The sequence below is a fragment of the Euleptes europaea genome, chromosome 18, assembly GCF_029931775.1.
Source record: "Euleptes europaea isolate rEulEur1 chromosome 18, rEulEur1.hap1, whole genome shotgun sequence".
Lineage (NCBI taxonomy): Eukaryota > Metazoa > Chordata > Lepidosauria > Squamata > Sphaerodactylidae > Euleptes > Euleptes europaea.
The window spans coordinates 33544132-33564071 of record NC_079329.1 but is presented as its reverse complement, the minus strand read 5'-3'; the positions used below and the strand labels follow the sequence as shown (position 1 = coordinate 33564071).

The 19940-nt window shown below is 46.0% G+C and overlaps 1 protein-coding gene across 1 annotated transcript; it reads left to right on the top strand.

The window, feature by feature from the left end:
• The first annotated feature begins 1207 nt into the window (after positions 1-1207).
• Positions 1208-19627, top strand: CNP (2',3'-cyclic nucleotide 3' phosphodiesterase). Its single transcript, XM_056863486.1, has 4 exons — positions 1208-1337; positions 14555-15224; positions 17926-18068; positions 19134-19627. Exons 1-4 carry the CDS (start codon positions 1335-1337, stop codon positions 19584-19586), a joined length of 1269 nt encoding a protein of 422 aa, XP_056719464.1. The 5' UTR covers positions 1208-1334; the 3' UTR covers positions 19587-19627.
• Positions 19628-19940: the final 313 nt, after the last annotated feature.

The following is a 19940-nucleotide window of genomic DNA, read 5'->3' as shown; positions in this document are numbered from 1 at the left end:
TTGAATACAAAAGACATGCTGTTATGTCTTTCCTGGATTGCCCAGGCTAGCCTGATATTGTCAGATCTGGGGAAACTAAGCAGGGTCGGCCCTGATGGGAGACCACCAAGGAAGTCCAGGGTCTCTTTGCAGACAAGCAATAGCAAACTACCTCTGTTTGTCTGCCCTGATCTGGATGGCCCAGGCTAGCCTGATTTCGTCAGTTCTCGGAAGTTAAGCAGGGGTGGCTCTAGTTAGCATTTGGATGGGAGGCCACCAAGGAAGTCCAGGGGTCTCTATGCAGGCAGGCAATGGCAAACCACTTCTGTTTTTCTGCCCTGACCTGGATGGCCCAGGCGAGCCCGATCTCGGAAGTGGATGGGAGGCCGCCAAGGAAGTCCAGGGTCTAGGGTAGCCAACCTCCAGGTACTAGCTGGAGATCTGCTATTACAACTGATCTCCAGCCTATAGAGATCAGTTCACCTGGAGGAAATGGACTCTATGTAATTGAAGCCCCTCCTCTCCCCAAACCCCGCCCCCAAAACCTCCCGCAGATGGCGAAGAGGGACCTGGACGACCGTAACCCAGGGTCCCTTTGCAAAGGGGATCAGTGGCGAACCGGTTCCCAACCAGGGGTCCTTGGACCCCCAGGGGTCCGCGAGAACTAAATTAAGGTCCGCGAAACAAAGTTATAAACCCATAATACATTAATATTTTCAATTAAAAGTTCTCTGTTATAATATATATATATATATATATATATATATATATATACACATATATACATATATATATATATACATATATATACATATATATATATATATATATATATATATATATATATATATATATATATATATATATATATATATATATATATATATTCAAATATAATTCTAAGTTTAATGTTTAACTAACAGTTATGATTAAAGTTTATTTTCAAATTCCCGGAATTTTTATTTTGAACCTTGGGGTCCCTGCACCGAACAAAAAAGTCCTAGTGGTCCCTGGTCAAAAAAAGGTTGGGAACCACACACACGAGAGAAAGACGCGCACTATTCCTTACGGCCTCTGGGTGGCAGTCGAGCGATGCTCCAGCTCGCCGTGCCCTCCCGGCGCATGCGTGTAGAAAACGCTCGGGCAGGTGCTTCGCCGGCGTCGCCCGCCGCTGTACCAGGCAGGGACGAGAGGGGCGTGGCCGCTCCCCCGCCCTCCCCGCCGGGTCTATGAAAAGGCGGCGTGCGCGGGCTCTCGCCTGCCAAACGTAAACATAAACGAGGCTGACCGCGCGCCTGCCGCTGCCAGAGGCGTTGATTCCGCTGCGTCCGCCCTCTCCGCTAGGTGGCGCTGCCATGGTGAGTGCGGGTTGATTGTGGGGTTCACGGCGGCCGGCGGGCGGGAGGCGCTTCGGGGCGGGGGGCAATAAAAGTGTTTTTGGCAGGTTGGGACAGAAACAGCTGGCCAGCTGCGAAAGCTGTCTTGTTTACGCGGAGCCCTCTCCCGTGTGTATCGTGGACCTCCTACGACAGAGGTTCTCGCGCCTTTAAACCATTTCAGGACAGGCAGAAATCCAACCGGCAAAGTTTTCATCCAGCTTGCAAAAGTCAGAGTCGGTTCCCCATGGAAGTTTAACCTCTAAACGCATTTGCTGCTCCGTTGCACGTCCCAGATGGCCACGCTTTCACACGCGCCGGATCATGCACTCCCAGTGCACTTTGCAGCTGGATTTTCCAAAAAATCCACTCTCAAACCATTGCTGTAGTGCATTGAAAGTGCATTATTCAGCATGTGTGAAAGCGAGACTTAAACAAAAAAAAAGGGGGGAGGCTACAGCCTGTGCACCCATCTACTTTGTGCTTAAACTAATTTCTGTTAGGTCTTAGGTACAGTATGTGTCAACTAGCTATTGATTAAACAGGACAGTTGTAAAAGTGTTTGCATATTAAGAGCTTCTTCTTTGTTTAGCAAGAAGAAGCCACACCGCCTTTGTCTTTTAGATCTTACTATGTGAAGATGGGGCTACACCTAATACCATATGAGCCACGTGTTTCTTAAGCTGTAGAGACTCCCAGATATGAATCTGGGAAGTGATAGGAAACTTAGAATGTAGTAAGGAATTTGTTATTTTACACTCAAGTTACCCTTCAAGTTAGTAAGTAAAGTTGATTTTTGCTAAGAGAACAGACTGCGAGTCTTTATTGTGTGCGTGCAGCCTGAATTAGCTTCTACCGCTCATACCATTAATATTCAACAATCCATTGCCTCTGACAAGGGTATTAATTCCCATCAATTTCAAGGGGAAAGTAGATGAGGAAGGAGGCAATGGATCTTTTAAGAACAGGGCTCTACATGCAGGAAGAGACTGGATCTCCTTCGTTGGGAGATCCACGGTGGAGCTGCCCTCTGCACTCTTCGTTCCTGACACTTTTAGGTGGTTGGTTTAAAAACACGGGGTAGAGAAATAATGGTGGGGAAACCTTACTTTCCCTCTTTTGTGTGTGTGGGAGAAATTTTTGGCCAAGATGGGGCACGTCATCTTCTCAAAGGTTGTATATATTGCAGCATTGTACACATAGTTTCCTTTGACAGCTCCACCTAAAAGTTATAAGTGATTAGCTCTCCTTAGGGCATAATTTAGGCTAGTGTAGGTGGTAAAAGCTTGTGAATTACATGGAACTCTCCATCAACATAAAAATGAGCTCTACCGAACTTCAAAGCGTCCATCCTAATGCCCTTGGGCGGATTCAGAAGAAAATGCTATGAAGCTGCTTCACTGGAGAGATAATTTCTTCATACCTGGCAGAACCCTGTCTACACCATGGTTCTGGCTCTTGGGGATTTTTTTTGGAGAGGGAAACTTACCCAGTTTTTAAAAAGAACTTTGAAAATCACCTGCAGTTATGTATGAAAAATATCAATTAAAACATGCAGGGAGGAATGTCATTTACCATCACCACCACCCCCTTCTGGATTTCCCCTTCCTGGTATTAGCCGTAGAGAAACCACCTGTTGTGCAAAATGTAATCATCTTGCTTGATATAGCACAGATGGACTTCAGGGTCAGCCTAGTGGGAAGCACTTGTCCATCAGCTAATTATGGGAACTACGAAGTAGGAAGCGCAGGCTTTAGAAATATAAAAATATGCTAAGAAGCAGCTGTTTTGAGATAATGATGACTTCCTTTTAGGGAGGGAGACCCTTACTCGTTGTCTTGGAATAACGCTAGCTACGCTGACTTTCCACACCCCATTCCTTCTTCCCATTTTCTGGAAGCAGCGGAGAGGATTTCCTTGAGCAATTCCCACAGGGCTTGCTGATCTCTGTGCCTCCACCCCAGTAGCGTAGAGTCGCTCAGGCAGATGCTTCCCTCCCTTCAACAGTAGTAGAACTTTTGAGCAACCGTGAAAACCAGCTGGTCCAGAATACCCTTAAGAAAACAGCCCGAGGGGTACCTTCCGCTTTCTGTCTCAAGTCCCTGCAAGGAGGAAAGTCCCGGTAAGAAATTTAAGTTACTTCCACTCCTGGCTTAGAGAGAGCAGGAATGTTTTCCTGAGTCTTGGTCGCTGAGACTGTTGAGATAGGAAACAGGATCCATTCAAGGCACTGTGTTGGCCTGTGTAAGGTAATCCCATTCCTTCTTGAGAGCCGGTGTGGTGGTTAAGAGCCTGCTGGGTGACCTTGGGCTAGTCACAGTTCTCTTGGAGCTTTCTCAGCCCCACCTACCTCACAGGGTGTCTGTTGTGGGGAGGGGAAGGGAAGGTGATTGTAAGCTGGTTTGATTCTTCCTTTAAGTGGTAGAGAAAGTCAGCATATAAAAACCAACTCTTCTTGGGACTGTACCGCCACTAGCCAGGGCTAGGAGAGGATGCCCGTTGCCTCCTGTGCTGCTGTGAGAGTGAGCCAGGGCACCTGGGGGGCATCGGCACCCGCAGCAATCTCTGTGGAAGCTCAGCAGCCCATCTAGAAGCGATTCTGGGAAATCAAGATGAAGAGCTCTAAACTGAGCTCCTCAAATAGTCTCCCCCCTTCATTTCTCCTCCAGTTTCCTATTTTCGTAAAGCGTCACAAGCGTTGGGTCTGTATTTAGGTTTACAAATAAGTTTCATTTTCCTGTATTAATTCTATCGAAACCACACCAGCAGTTGACAGAAATGGTCTCCTTTTGTAATGGGTGAGATTTTACAAGTGTGTGTGGGAGAGCTGGTTTTGAATTGGAGAAATCAGGTAGGTGGTTAACGTTCTCCATTTAGAAACTGCTCTAAAACGATCCTTCTGTGGCGTTCTGCTTCAAGTAAGGCCTGGTTCACAGTGTTATTTACAAGACAATCTTAACATCTTACTTTCCAGTGCATTGCAACCTTGTTTTCACATCTGTTGGCAAAGCCCTGCAAGCTATTAGCGTGGGAGGGTGAAACAGATTTTCATGGGATTCTTGCACAGACTTCCAACATGATTTTCTTTCCAGTATCAACAACTTTTACCCACCCCAGATTCCTTCTATCAGTGACACACCTTGAGCAGGGCCAAGCCTATGGAAATGTTAACTCACACCTACCATTTTCCAAACTTTTGACAGCATCCTTTACAATTAAAATTGGAGCCGTATTTCACCTCTGCACCCTAAAACAATGGATCTCAAACTATTTGAAGTGGGAGCCACTTGCAAACTAATTCCACACTACTTTCCCCTTCCCCTGCACAGAGAAATCTCACATCAGTTAACACAGTGGACATTTATATTCTGTTTTTCATAGTTAGTATTCATAAATACATCATATTAGTAAGCAACAGATTGGCACATGTTCTTTAAGTGGCAAACGCAAATTTCATGGCATGCTTTATTTAAGAGGCAAGCCCAAATTTGTCAGTACACCTGCTTCTTCCTGCTCACCCCATTCCTCCTCCTCCCTCCTGGCCCTGTGACCCACCTGCAAGAGAGTAACAGCTCACTTTCACGACCCAGCCCACGGTTTGAGAGTCACTTCCCTAAAAGGTTTCCTTTCAGCGTGTGTAGGACTAAAATTGAAATGCTCTCAGCACCGCCAACCATTTTTGTTTCTGCCTGGATAACTGCCACCTGCTTGAAAGGAAACCATCCAAGAACAGTGACACATGCAGAGATACAACAGGAAGCCTCCAGACGGCAGGAGTGGCTGAACGCTTCAGTCCTAGCAAGGGCAGAGGCATAAAGTATATGGAGACATGCAAGCAGTTGTCTCATGACTATCATTTGGGAATTACCAGCTTGTAAATTCTGCTATAAGAATTTACGTCTTGCAAATTAGTCCAGAGCAGTACTTGCCTGCTAAAGTTTCATAAACTGTCCGCACAATCTTAACAATTTTTGGCATTTTTTGGCTGATTTGAAGCTCCTGTGTAGTTAAGTCGACAGAGACAGACATCTGATCATAATAACATAAACTTTCCCTGTAGAAATACTTTTCTGCTTGGTGTCCAGGCAAGTGGCTGTTTGCAACCCTAAGTTGCTCAAAAGCTGCTGGCAGAAAACGTGTTAAGGTTGTTGTCTTATCAGGTGTTCCAGACCTCGACAAAGAGTGTACTTATTGGTGGATTCATTTTCTACAGGGAAGGATTGGGCGTGTTTTTCAGTTAGGTCTACTATAAACAAGACACCCTAACCTGGATAGCCAGCCCCAGGTTAGCCTGATCTTGTCAGGTCTCAGAAGCTCAGCAGAGTCAGCCCTGACTAGTATTTGGAAGAGAGACCTCTAAGGAATACCAGGGTCATGACGCAGAGACAGGCAATAGCAAACCACCTCTGAACGTCTCTCGCCTTGAAAACCCCACCACGGGGTCGCCATAAGTCAGCTGTGACTTGACGGCGAAAAAACAAAAATTAAACACAAGACATGATTTTAGTTTAAAGGGGTGGTGGTGGTTACATAATTCAGAACTGCAAAAACAATAGTTGCATACAGTAATATATCTTTTGATTAGAACAAATTGAAACTGCACAAAATGGCAAATTTTTGAGTTTCCCCAGAACGCTTAATCAGTAGACGAAGAAAGGGGGAACATTTTCAATGTATGGCAGAGTCTGCAGGACTACTCAGAATTGTTCCTCCTAAGTAGCGCTGGCCTGTTTGGTAATTCCGCAGCCCATCCCTTTTGAGGGTCAATCCCTGCACTTTTAGATTCCAGTTGAGAACGAAGAATCTCAGCTATACCATTTATGAACTAAGTCCATCTATTCCAGTCCAGCCGCAAATCATTGCATAGCAGACCTTGGTTCATTGCATTCACTATCACACCTGCATTAGACAAAAAGCAAGATGGCAAGCGGTGACTCAAGTCTGGTATTCAAGAGTGCATTTCAGGTTTTAGCAGTAGTTTCTCTCCCTCTCCGAGTTTGTCTGCTCTGAGTCTGAGCAGGTTCGACAGCAGACGCTATTGCGATAACTTCTTACAAGAGGTCACCAAAAGCTTAAGCAAAGCTCTGCGGTCCTAAGGAGCTCCCTTTGACCATCCTTTGTTTTTTTTTTGCAAGTTGCTTAACCAGCAATATTGGCTTTGAATCATTCTCCTGAGTTTTGACTCCACAGTTTCTCCAAACAGCCAGCAGGGAGAGACCCTGCAGAGAATGAACTTTTGAAGCGGGCCCTTTTGAACCGCAGTTAGCAAATCTCTTTTATTCCATAATCTAATCTCCTCCTTTGAAAGTAGGCCAAAACCCTTCCACTCCTTTTGTCTGTCTTGAGGTATTTAGCACCTTGGAAATGTTTGCTGTGAGGCTGGCCTGGCTCAGAAAGGAGCTTCTCATGTGCCACTGCAACTGTTCACACACACAAGGAATCCATATATCCCATTGTCACTACAGTGGGTCATTCTCAAGATATCTCGACATGCTAGTGCTCACATTCACCAGCAAATGCATTCCTTCCCTACAACCGTGGTTATTACATCCACTATGTCATGTCATCCAGGAGAACTAAGCATCCTTGAAAGTGATACACTGTTGAAAGGTAGGGAATGAATCCCACTTTTAAGGTATCTTCAACTGAAGTCATGTTTTGAGCTCCAAATGGCTCTTGAACACATGAAGCTGCCTTATATTGAATCAACCGTTGGTCCATCAGAGTCAGTATTGTCTACTCAGACCGGCAGCAGCTCTCCAGGGTCTCAGGCAGAGGTCTTTCGCATCACCTCCTTGCCTAGTCGCTTTAACTGGAGATGCAGGGGATTGAACCTGAGACCTTCCGCATGCTTAGCAAATGCTCTACAAACTGAGCCACTGCCCCTCCCCTCCACTTACCCCTACTTCCTCAGGCAAGGTAAATTGTCAGAGACTCGATTGCTTCAAAGATCCAGTGAACAATGCCAAGTGTAGTCCAGTTGTAGGCAGGATATTAAGAGGACAAATTGCCACGTAGATCCAGAGAAAGTTGGGTGTATTAAAATTAATGGGCCAAGGGTTTCTATAATTAATAGACTAGAGATGATAAAAATAATCTGCAGGTGAGACCAAGTATCTAGATTTATGAGGTACTATGGAAAATGGTGATTTTCCAAGGTCTGTCTGGCGTTCAATGTCTTCCACCCTTTGCTTCAAGAAACTTGATGCTTGGTCTACGCTCATGGCTAACAGGGTAGGTGGAGAAAGGCCCAGGCAGGCCATTTTATTAAGGACCATCTGTAGCCATGTTGACTGCAACTTATCCTGTAGAAGCAGGGGTAGCAGTCCTTGAGGGATAAGATTTAATTTGAGCCAAAGAATAATGGAAGCAGTACAGACCCTTGCCTCCGCCCTCGCCAGTCCTGCCTCCAGTCTAGCAGTAGCATTTGATACACAATGAGGTAAATGGAGGGCTGCTCTCAAGAATTTAGATTGAACCCGCTCCAGTGGGACAAAAGTAGATGAAGGTGGCCCAGGTTAAGTCCCATATGTTGGTTGTGCCAGTGTTTTTGCATGGTAAAGCTTAAGAGCAGCTGGAAAGTAATGCCCTCCCTTAGTTCTTAAAAAATTAATGATGCTTAAGGCCGATTTTTGCTCTTTCTCTGCTGCGTAATTGCTGTGAGTTTCCTAGAACTATTTAAATATACATTCAAAACAAGGGTTTAATGAGTGCCTATTACCCCAAACCCTTGTTTTGGATGGCCGTTTTCCTATATTTTTTAAAATAACACCTTTCATTACATACCTGCCTCCAACCATGGGTTTTAATAGCAGAAAAGCAATTTAGAAAATCAAAAGTAAAAATTTCTGCTCTTCCCCTCCCTTATTGCTTGTGTATGGTGGGGGGAGGAAGATTGAGAGCTGGCCTGTTTTGTGCAGAATGGGACAAATTGTTCCATCCAAGTTCTCCTCTTAAGACAGTCTTGTGTGGTACTATTGTCTGTGTCCCCTCCCACCCATTTTGACACAAGCATTTATTATTTCAGATTCACTGCAAAACAATTGATGCACACAGTGGTTGGTTCCCCCCTCCTCTATTATCGTTCTTTTGTTTTGCTGTTGTTTTTTTCTCTCTAAAAAGCTATTGTTAACCGCTGTTTAGAGGCAGCTGTTTTTGTCAAAATAGTGTAACAGCCATTAAATTCCCTGGTGTCCTGACCCAACACAAGCTGCCTCTGTGCCTTGTAGCAAGAGGTCTGCAAAAAAACACCCCCCCCAAAAAAAAAACAGATAAAAAAAGAGCTTGGCAGGCAGATTAGCTGTTACAACTAAAAAACCTTATACCGATGGAAGTGCTGGACTCTTTGCTGCCTCCTCTTCCCCATAGATAACATACGATCACTGTCCTCTTGTAAGAGCCGAATACCCCAGTTCTACAATGGCCAACTCTTAATAGCTCAAAATACTTTGCCATTTCATCTTTGCCTTCTCTGGCAGCCTCCATCCAAGTCTGACCTTCTTGCCTCTGACTCTGGGCCCATCAGAAGCAATTGCCTTTTCTTTGCCTCAGTCAACACCCTCTCCTCTCTTTCCTTCCCCCATTCTGAAAAACTCCATCCAGAACCCCTCATTTCCCTTGGACCGTCTGTAATGAGTTTCCTTCCTCTCTTACACCTTTAGATGCGCTATCCTCCCTGTGTCCCTTTGCCTGTGGTGCCCACTAAACTTAACACAGACACAAACGAGATATAGATGTGGGCATCATTCCAGATCTCCAGACAGACTTCCTCGACAGCTTCGTCAAAATATTAAACAATATAGGAAAGAGTATATGTGTGAGTACCGGGAAGGTAGCATGGTATAGTTTGATCTCGTCACATTTCGGAAGCTAAGGGGGGGCCAGTACTTGGAAGGGAGACCACGAATGAGGATTCCACAGAGGAAGACGAAGGGAAACCACCTCTGCTTCTCACTTGCCTTGCTGGAGTGGCCATGTCGGCTGCGATTGGTGGTACTTTACAACATACACACACATGGGTGTAAAATAAGAATGGCCCTTATTGGACAAGGTAGGACAGTGCCAAGGGGAAGAAGAACAATCCCCCTTCACCACCATTTGGGATTTGCCCTCTAGGTTGAACTGGAACCACTGCAGGGCACTGCCACCACTCCCACATCTGCTATGTATCCCATATCCCATAATTAATAGTGTCGTTGAGAGCTCCAAAGTGTTCCCCTTGGCTTTTGCCCAGTGCATGTCAGCTACCAAGGAAGTCTCCGTTTCAAACCTGTTTGAACCCTGATTGACATCAGTGTAATTAATCAGCCAGTCCTAGAGTTGGTCTGCCACTAGCCTCTTAGCTACTTTGCCCAGGAAAGGTAAACTTGACCTAGGTCTCAAGCTGGCATTTCAACCGGGGATCTAACACCTGTCTCCTTCAGTATGGGAGAAAAGAGTCCCAGACCAAGAGGAACTGACTATCAGCCAGGCCAGTATACAAGCTGCTTCTAACCATTCCAAGTTTGTTGTCAGCATTCTTGGGAGAAATCTGGATGTGCATAAGAGTCATTAAAATGTGCTGTATGGAAAATAGACTTTCTGGAGATATGCCTGGCAGACTCTTCAGGTGAATCTTGTGAATTCCTTGGGAGAAATCAGCTGCAAATGAATCCAAGGCATGGCAACAGGGGTCTTTCCAGCCCAGAGCTGCGTACCCTATCTGTTGAATGTCATTTGATCAGTTGTTATTAATAAACATTATTACTAGTAAAATTGGTTTGCAGCGATATTTTGAAGGTAGTGCTGTGACAGAGAAGTAAAAAACCAGGAGAGACTGAAGTTGTAGTCCTCAAAACCTGGCATGGTAAGGAGAATAGGTCAGGTATCAATTTATTGTCCACTCTCTTTTCGGTGCACAAGACAGGTTTCCAAAATATTTCCAATTACTTATAGTAGAAGAAAAAACAATAATTGTTAGTGAGCAAAGCGAGGAGAAAACTGAAATTGTAACTCTCTGGGTACCTAGCTGGTACATCTTTATCCTAAGGTACATGATGCTCCCTCCTCCATGTTGTCCTCTGTGAAATCGTTGGGACAGCCCAAGGTCAACCAGGAAGCTTCATGGCAGAATGGATCTGAGACTGGATCTCCCATATCCCACTCTGACACGCTTTGCACTACACCACACTGGCTCTTTCAACCATAAAGACCAAGTTTCTGGAAAGAAGCTGAGACCAGTTCTCTTTTACAACCACATGTGTATCTGAATTGGCCAACACAGGTCTGGAGGAAGCTAGGGGCCATGAGGTAGGGTTGCCAACCTCCAGGTGGTGGCTGGAGATCTGGGATTACTGCTGATCTCTAGGCGACAGGAATCAATTCACCTGGAGAAAATGGCCACTTTGGAAGGTGGACTTTATGGCATTATACCCCATTGAAATCCCTCCCCTCCCCAAACTCCACCCTCCTCAGTCTCCACCCCCAAAATCTCCAGGTATTTCCCAACCAAGAGCTGGCAACCCTACCGTGAGGACTTATTTCTAGTCTCAGTGGCTGCTCTGTATGTACCTCCATTCTGTTGGACTGACCCAACGCAATATCTAAATCTAGGAGGAAACCTCAGAAGAACTGCCGTAGACTGTTTAGACTATTAGAACGCCTTCTCATAAAAATAACCTTGATATTATTCTGGAGGGGAAAATATTATCTGGGACGGTTTAACCAAAGCTGGGAGAGGCAGGTGGAGCATGAAAGCTGCTAAAGGCACATTTCATTTATTCAAGAAATTCTACATAGCACATTGACTTTTAGACAAAATAATATAACAATAATTCAAATACACGAGAAAAAGGAACATTCAGCACTTTAGGAAAAAGTAAATATTTAAAACAAAGTTAAAGGCACAGTACTGTCACTGACAAAGTAAAATGGTATTATACAGGGAATTAGAATGCATGAAGAAGCCCAAAAAGCAGAAAAACGTCCAAAAGCAGTAGAAGGCATCAGAAATAGAATAGGGTCCTTGTGAGCTTGTGTAAAATATTCAGCCAGGTGAGCTCAGATTTATTTGGTGAAAATAATTTTGGTTTGTGATGTTCAGAATTGAGAAAGCCACACAGTAGCCCTTTGCATGGCCTACTGGGCCAACATGCTTAGAGGAGTGGGAGCCAGTCCCCAGGTGGTGGCTGGAGATCTCCTGCTATTACAACTGATCTCCAGGCGATAGAGATCCGTTCCCCTGGAGAAAATAGCCGCTTCGGCAATTGGACTCCATGGCATTTAAGTCCCTCCCCTCTCCAAACCCCGCCCTCCTCACCCCCAAAATCTCCAGGTATTTTCCAAACTGGAGCTGGCAACCCTACTTTCTACACATGGTCTCAAAAGTGAAACCAACGTGCATATGAAGGTAATGATGAACCAAACACCTGTAGAGTGCTGAGCCTTTCAATAGTTTAAGTAAAGCAGGTGTTTGTAAGGGACTTTGTATTCCTTGTGGATAGGGCTGCCAACCTCCAGGTGGTGTCTGGAGATCTGGGATTACAACTGTTCTCTAGGTAATAGAGATCAGTTCACCTGGAGAAAATGGCTGCTTTGGAAGGTGGACTCAATGGCATTATACACTTTTTAAGTCCCTCCTCTCCCCAGACCCCACCCTCCTCAGGCTCCACCTCTGAAACCTCCACAGTATTTCCCAACCCGGATCTGGCATGTCTACTTATGGAAGTGAGCAGGGAGGAAGGAGGAAATTCCTCTTTACCAGGTACCCAAACCTAGGAACGGAGGTAGGCAAAGTGAGGCTTTTCTGGTTGAACAACAGCCGCAGAGTAGGTTACACTTTCACATATCAGCAAACAGGTAGCCTCTGAAAGGGATTTTTTTGTGTCTTGGAAATGTGGAGCTGATCAGAGTCATTGATTAAAACTTCAGGAATCCAGCCCCAAAATGCCTGTTTTCCCACAAGATATGAGTGGGAAATAAGAACCCGTGGCGCAGAGTGGTAAGCTGCAGTACTGTAGTCCAAACTCTGCTCACAACCTGAGTTCGATACCGCCGGAAGTTGGTTTCAGATAGCCGGCTCAAGGTTGACTCAGCCTTCCATCCTTCCGAGGTCGGTCAAATGAGTACCCAGCTTTCTGGGGGTAAAGGGAAGATGACTGGGGAAGGCACTGGCCAACTACCCAGTAGACATAGTCTAGTAAATGTCAGGATGTGATGTCACCACATGGGTCAGTAAAGACCCGTTGCTTGCACAGGGGACTACCTTTACCTTTTACGAGTGGGAAAGTGAACCAGCAACTTCAGTAGACTTACTTGCAAGGTTTATGTACAGTTTTGCAGAACAACATAGGCCAAAAGGAACAGGCCCAAGGAGCTTACATGTCGAGCCCAAGGTTACCTCCTATTCTTCACCACCTGTATTGTGGTTGGTAGCCCACCTTTATAGCATCCCAGCAGCAACGAAGAAGCATCATGTGCTATTAATAATGCAGAACCAACCCTTCCTCTTCCCTGGAGACTCCACAGTACGTCCAGAGACTTCACTTCCTCCCTTTGGTAAATGGAAATGTTTTGAAGACAAAAAATGCATTTAATGGAGCAGCCAAAAGCTAAATATGAGTGAAGATACTGAAAAGGTCCAGTGACTGGTCAGGAGAATCTTATGATGGAACTAAGGAACTAACAGTGCAATCCTAAGAACACTTTCCTGGTAGTAAGCCCCATTGAATAGACCTGAGCAGGATTCTGAGTAGGAATTGCTCTGTTAAGTAAGTGGAGACATAGTGCCTCCCACTTGATGTCTAGTTTTTTTTTTTTAGAAAGTGCCATTCTGTTAAGCATTTCCCCACCCCCAATTCACTAACTACTACTTGTAGGAGGCAGACATGATGTCACACCGTACACTTTTTTGTAGCCAGCAGCATCCACTCATAACTTAATAACATAAGAAAAGCCCTGCTGGATCAGACCAAGGCCCATCAAGTCCAGCGGTCTGTTCACATAGTGGCCAACCAGGTGCCTCTAAGAAGCCCCCAAACAAGACAACTGCAGCAGCACCATCCTGCCTGTGATTCACAGCACCTAATATATTCAGCATGCTCCTCTGATCCTGGAGAGAATAGGTATGCATCATGACTAGTATCCATTTTAACTAGTAGCCATGAATACTCCTCTCGTCCATGAACATGTCCACTTCCCTCTTAAAGCCTTCTTAAAGCCTTCCAAGTTGGCAGCCATCACCACATCCTGGGGCAGGGAGTTCCACAATTTAACTATGTGTTGTGTGAAGAAATACTTCCTTTATCTGTTTTGAATCTCTCACCCTCCAGCTTCAGCAAATGACCCCGTGTTTTAGTATTATGATCGAGGGAGAAAAGCTTTTCCCTGTCTACTCTCTCCATACCATGCATAATTTTATAGACCTCTATCATATCTCCCTTTAACTGTCTTCTTTCTCAGCTAAATAGCCCTAAGTGCTTTAACCGCTCCTCATAGGGCACTTGCTCTAGTCCCCTGATCATTTTGGTTGCTCTTTTCTGCACCTTCTCAAGCTTCAATATCCTTTTTTAGGTGGGGTGACCAGAACTGTACACAGTATTCCAAGTGTGGTCTCACCATAGATTTGTACAAGGGCAGTATGATAGCAGCAGTTTTATTCTGTTCCTCGTCTAATTATGGTTCTGGGTACCCAACCTTGGGCTTCTGTTTTTAGGTTGGGTTTTATTCCCCTTTTTCTTCCACCACCTCGTCTAATTATGGCCAGCATGGAATTTGCCTTTTTTACAACACTGGGTTGACATCTTCATTGAGCCTTCTTCTGGCAAGGCATAGATGAGATGTGGGCCAGACCAATACCTTGGGGACCAGTTGGGAGTCCTAAACAAGCTGTGTGAGGGCAGGATTTAAGTGTACATCACATTTCCTTGGGGGGGCTGCCATTTTGTGGGTCCCAAGAGATGCGTTTGTCTTGATGTTGCTGTTGCTGCAACCATAGACTGACAGAGCTGCTTCTTGTGGAATGCACAGAGTTCTTATTTGACATAATAGCGTCATTTAAAGCCATCACTGGACCATTTGTACCCATCTGAATAGCCAGCAGCAGTCCCCTTCTCCAGTGCAGAGTGAAAACAGTGATCTTTTATTAAAGATGGTATCTCACTCTTTCTGGAATGTTCCAGTAGAATGACACCAACTATTTTTTCTTTTCTTCCCAATTCCAGAATAAAGGCTTCGCCCGGAAGAGCCACACATTCCTGCCCAAGATATTTAGGAAAATGTCTTCCCAGCCCAAAGAGCGTCCCGAGAGCCTGCAATTCTCCTTCCTGGACGACGACGAAACGATCACGACTATCCGGGAATCGAAAACACTTTTTATCCTTCGGGGTCTGCCTGGCAGCGGAAAATCCACCTTGGCCCAGGCCATCCAAGACAGGTATAAGGATGTTTGCAAAGTCATCTCTGCTGACCACTACAAAATCACACCCGCCATCAGGAGCGCCATTCCTGAAGATTACGCCAAGGTGGATGAGGACCTAGTTGACTATTTGAAGCGCGACATCGGCGTGGTGGTGATGGACGACACCCACCACGAACGGGAGCGGCTAGAGCAGCTCTTCGACCTTGCTGACAAGTATCGCTATGAAGTCATCATAGTGGAGCCCAAAACAGCGTGGAAATTGGATTGCTTGCAGCTCAAGGATAAGAACCAGTGGAAACTTACAGCAGATGAGCTGAAGAAGTTGAAGCCTGCCTTAGAAAAGGACTTCCTTCCTTTGTACTATGGATGGTTTTTGAGCAAAAGGAGCTCAGAGAATTTGCGCAAGACCGGACAGGCCTTTCTGGATGAGCTTGCCAGTGTTAAACTCTTCAAAAAGGAGTCTAATAAGCACTGTGGGTACCAAAAGGCTTTTAGATTTATATGAATAAAAACCAACTTCTACTAACCATCTCCTACTATTTAACGCACGAGGAACAGGGAAGCTCCTAAGTTGCATATCCTGAATTGCAAGCCGTTGCTCGCTTACCTGGGAGAAAGTCCCAGTGAACAAAGTGGGACTTACTTCTGAGTAAACATGCTTAGGTCTGCAATGTTCTTCTTTTTCTGAGGATTTGCAGCGCAGGCATTTCTTCTTTTAAAAGTAAAATTTCTAGTTCTCATTACAGTCGGAAAGCTTGAGAATTTCTCATCGTTCCTTGGTGTCACCCAATGTTTTACCCAAAACATCCCAAATCATTCAAGAACCCATGAAAACAGAATGAAATGTTCAGATTTAAAACGTACACAGTTGACAGTATAATTTCTGATGGGCTTCGCTGCAGAAAACACAGAATTTTGGCCACTGATTATTTCAGAATGTTCGCTCTACAGGTAAAATATTGGCTGGAATTGGGTCATTTTCTCTCTTTAAAAAGAGGCTAGTGACAGGAAATCTGGCTTCAGAAGATTCCTATTAGGGGTGCTTGAGCAGGCCCCTGGTGCCCCCGACTCCTATCCTGCCTGGCTCTGTGGCTCAGTGGGACATCTCTCCCTCCAACCTGCAGCTGCACCAGTTTTCACAACCGACGGGATCCCCAGAGATCTTTGCAGGGCTTGAATCCTTGCCTTGCAGTTCCTGTCAATTAATCCCAATCTTTCGGGAGCTGCTATTTCTGCTACCTGCCACCTTTAAGCTGCCTAAGCAGAGGGTCTCAAACTCATGCTGGTGTCGAGAAATATACCGGCAGTGGGTGCTTAGGAGCCTGAAACGAGTTTAGGCATATCTGAGAGTAAGTGGAATTTCTACTTCCAGACATCATTTATCCCCACAGTAAATTTATTTTATTCCAAGAAGCTGGCCCCCAGTACACTAGAGAAGAAGAGTTGGTTTTTATATGATGGGTTTTTTCTGCCATTTAAGGAGAATCAACCCCGCTTACAATTTCCTTCCCTTCCTCTCCCCACGACAGACACCCTGTGAGGTAGGAGGGGCTGAGAGTGTGTGACTAGCCCAAGCTGGCTTCACATGTGGAAGTGGGGAAAGAAACCCATTCACCAGATTAGCCTCCGCCGCTCAAGTGGAGGAGTGGGGAATCAAACCCGGTTCTCCAGATCAGAGTCCGCCGCTCCAAACCACCGCTCTTAACCACTACTACCACGCCGGCTCTCCCGTTCAGCTCCTGTTCGGTCTCCATCCTCAGGCCTGCCTATGTCCTCCTCCTCCTGTTCCGGGTTAGCAGAAACACATGCAGGAGGGCTGTGCCAAGAACAGCATCCCCTCTAGCAGGGCACCTGCAAAGGTGCTGCCCTAGACGGCACCCTACTGTGAAGGCTCTCCCTGGAGACTGAGGCCCATCTCAAGAAGGAAGCCGGGCTGTGCCTCTCTATCAGCTGCAGTGTCCTGGCGAGGCATGCTGTGCTTATGAATCCCATTCTGCCAACGTTTGTCGCAGCAGAATCGCAGAGCGATTCTGCTGCGACAAACGTTGGCAGAATGGAATTCATAAGCACAGCATGCCTCGCCAGGACACTGCAGCTGATAGAGAGGCACAGCCCGGCTTCCTTGGGCGTCTCTGCCCCTTCAGTGGGTGGTCTCTTCCACCCCACTGCTTGCCACCCCCCCCAAATTGTTTCCCAACTTTCCACTCCCATTGAAGTGGCTGAGAGAACTTGGGAGCCCCTAGAAACCAAGAGCCAGCGTGGCGTAGTGGTTAAGAGCGGTAGACTCTAACCTGGAGAACCGGGTTGGATTCCCCACTCCTCCACATGAGCAGCGGACGCTGATCTGGTGAACCGGGTTGGTTTCCCCACCACTCCACCTGAAGCCAGCTGGGTGACCTTGGGCTGGTCACAGCTCTCTTGGAGCTCTCTCAGCCCCACCTACCGCGCAAGGTGTCTGATGTGGGGAGAGGAAGGGAAGGAGATTGTAAGCCGGTTCGATTCCTCGTAAAAGGTAAAGGAGGTCGGCATATAAAAACCAACTCTTCGTCTTCTTCTAGAACCAGAATGGGGAAGGCGCTTCCCTGTCTAACCCGCTGCCGGGAGCAAGAATCCTGCCCAAAGCTGGGCCTTTCAGCAGCTGCCGTGGGGCTTCTGTTAACATCATTCTGGCCTGAAAGGTTCATCAGGGACAGAAGGGCAGAACTGTGTGCCCTTTCTGTAGGTTTCGGAGCCAAGAGGAACGGCTGTGCAACGATTCGAGGCCCCTTGCTGGAAGCTGCATCCTTTCAGAATAATGTTCTGCTGGGGGTGGTCCAAACTCCCCTTTACCAGGATATAATATAAACCTCTATAAACTCTCTATAGCACTTCAAAGTGCTATGGAGTGCCAGAAATGCTACGTTATGAACCGAATGCCAACATTTATAGGTTAGCTTGTTAATTCTCCTTACCCCAGGCTGGATCAGTGAAGATTTCTGAAAATACTGAGGGAAGACCTGAATGCTGGGTTGTCACAGTCTGTCCTTGACAAAGCAGTCATTTTCCAGGTGTAAAACTAACCCTGCCTATCGCACTAGTAAAAAGGTTAGGGTGTGGGATTAGGGAGGGCACATGGGGAGAGACATCGGGGTTGGGGATGGTTGCGTTGACTCATTTCTTCCCTCTTGCTTGCAGTTGGGGGAGCTATCGAAGATCCCAAGATGAAATTAGACTTGACCAGCTACTTTGTGAAAAGGCCTCCAGGTGTCTTGCACTGCACAACAAAATTCACCGACTTTGGGAAGGCCCCGGGATCAGAGGATTACGCCCAGCAAGAGGTGAGTTTTTCTTTCTTCTGCCCTGACAGTGGCGGGGAGGGGACTGTCTTGCGCCTCTGGCTGGAAAATCCAGCCCTTGTAAGGAGAGAACGGGCTGCGTTGTTGTTGCCGGTGGCTGGGGGCCAGTTGCTCGAATTGTGTTTAACCAAGATTATACAATTAGATCTGAAAATTCTCAAACTGGATGTACGGTAGACCACCAGCATCTGTCCATAAACTTGTCTTGCCAACTATACTCAGCTTTGGAATCCTTTTTTTAAACAAGATGTTCCTTTTGGGCCCTCTGTTCCCGAAACTGAGTAAATAGTCATGCTTAGAAGCCAAAAAGGGAAGGGCAGATCCCGGATGAAATAACAAAGCATTCACTACATTTGGCCAAGTGGCTTCTGCATTTTCAAATGCATCTCTAAAACCACGTGTCAATAAACTGATTTGTTTTAAGTCAGGCTTGTAAATGATTATTTGCTCGACTTATTTGAGTGAGTCTTTTTTAGGCAGCTGAAAAGCTTTTAAAAATCCAAAGAGGCTTTTCATGTAGGATGCTGATATGTCCTAAATTGCTATCACAAGTATGAACAGAGCTGGCTAATTCATTCATTCATTCATTCATTCATTCATTCATTCATTCATTCATTCATTCATTCTCTCTCTCTCTCTCTCTCTCTCTCTCTCTCTCTCTCTCTCTCTCTCTCTCTCTCTCTCTCTCTCTCTCTCTCTCTCTCTCTCTCTCTCTCGTCTTTTAACTGGTCAGTACCCCCCTCCTCTTGAGAGAGAGAAAGAGGGGACTGACCAGTTACAAGACAGGACCCTTTCATATGAGCTCTTGGCTTCTGAACCCCAACAGATGTTTTAAAAGATGTTTCTCACTCCTTAAGGATAAAACTTTGCCCTCCTGCAGTTAATGAAGCATTAACCCCAGTTTTCCAAAACCTGTTTTAATCCAGATCTTGTAGTTATTGTACTTTAAGGTGTGTGAAGCCTTAAAAAAAAAACCTCTTTGTCTTCAGGGACTAATGATAGTTCTGCTGAGAGCCTTAAGAATTACAGGCATGATTTTCCCTTCAGGCCGTGAAGTCATCTTACGGAAAAGCCTTCTTCCTCACCATCTCGGCCCTCTTCATCACACCGAGAACGGCCGGGGCCCGCGCAGAACTGACCGAGCAGCAGCTGCTTCTGTGGCCAGGCGATGTGGACGTGATCCCGCCGGCAGGCAGCCTCCCCAAAGGCAGCCGGGCTCATGTCACCCTGGGCTGCGCCAGCGGGATAGAAAACGTCCAGACGGGCCTCGACCTCCTCGAATTTGTCAAACTGGAGAAGGCCGGCAACAAAGGCGAGGAAGTTGGGGAGATCGGAGGGGGGAAGCTTTTGTCCTATGGGAACGGCATGTGGATGATACTGCTTTCTAAAAAGATTGAGGTGAGGGCCATCTTCGGAGGGTACTACGGCAAAGGGAAACTGGTGCCCACCCAAGGGGGCAGCAAAAGGGGTTCGCCCTTCAATGCCTGTGTGATCATCTAAGGGCCCTTCTTGCCAAAACCACGTTTTATATGAAGAAACAAACAAAAAAAAAGTACAATTTTTGTCCTCCCACTAAAAACGGTCCTCATTAAATTTTAAGCACAGCCAGCCCCTTCCGCGGGGACATGTATCCCCCCTGACCCTCAGGAAAGAAACCAGAGGCCGAGGCACCTCTAATAGAAACACTAGCACTTTTTTTATATATATAAGGGTTAAGCTTAATGCAACTAAATGCTTTGATTCCTAGGCAGCTGAAGTATTTAAAAACAACAGCAGTGTTTGGCACGGGAGTATTTTTACTGCCGGCACTCGTGTCTCAGGTTCAGCTGACGTCACATCCTGAGAACTGATTTG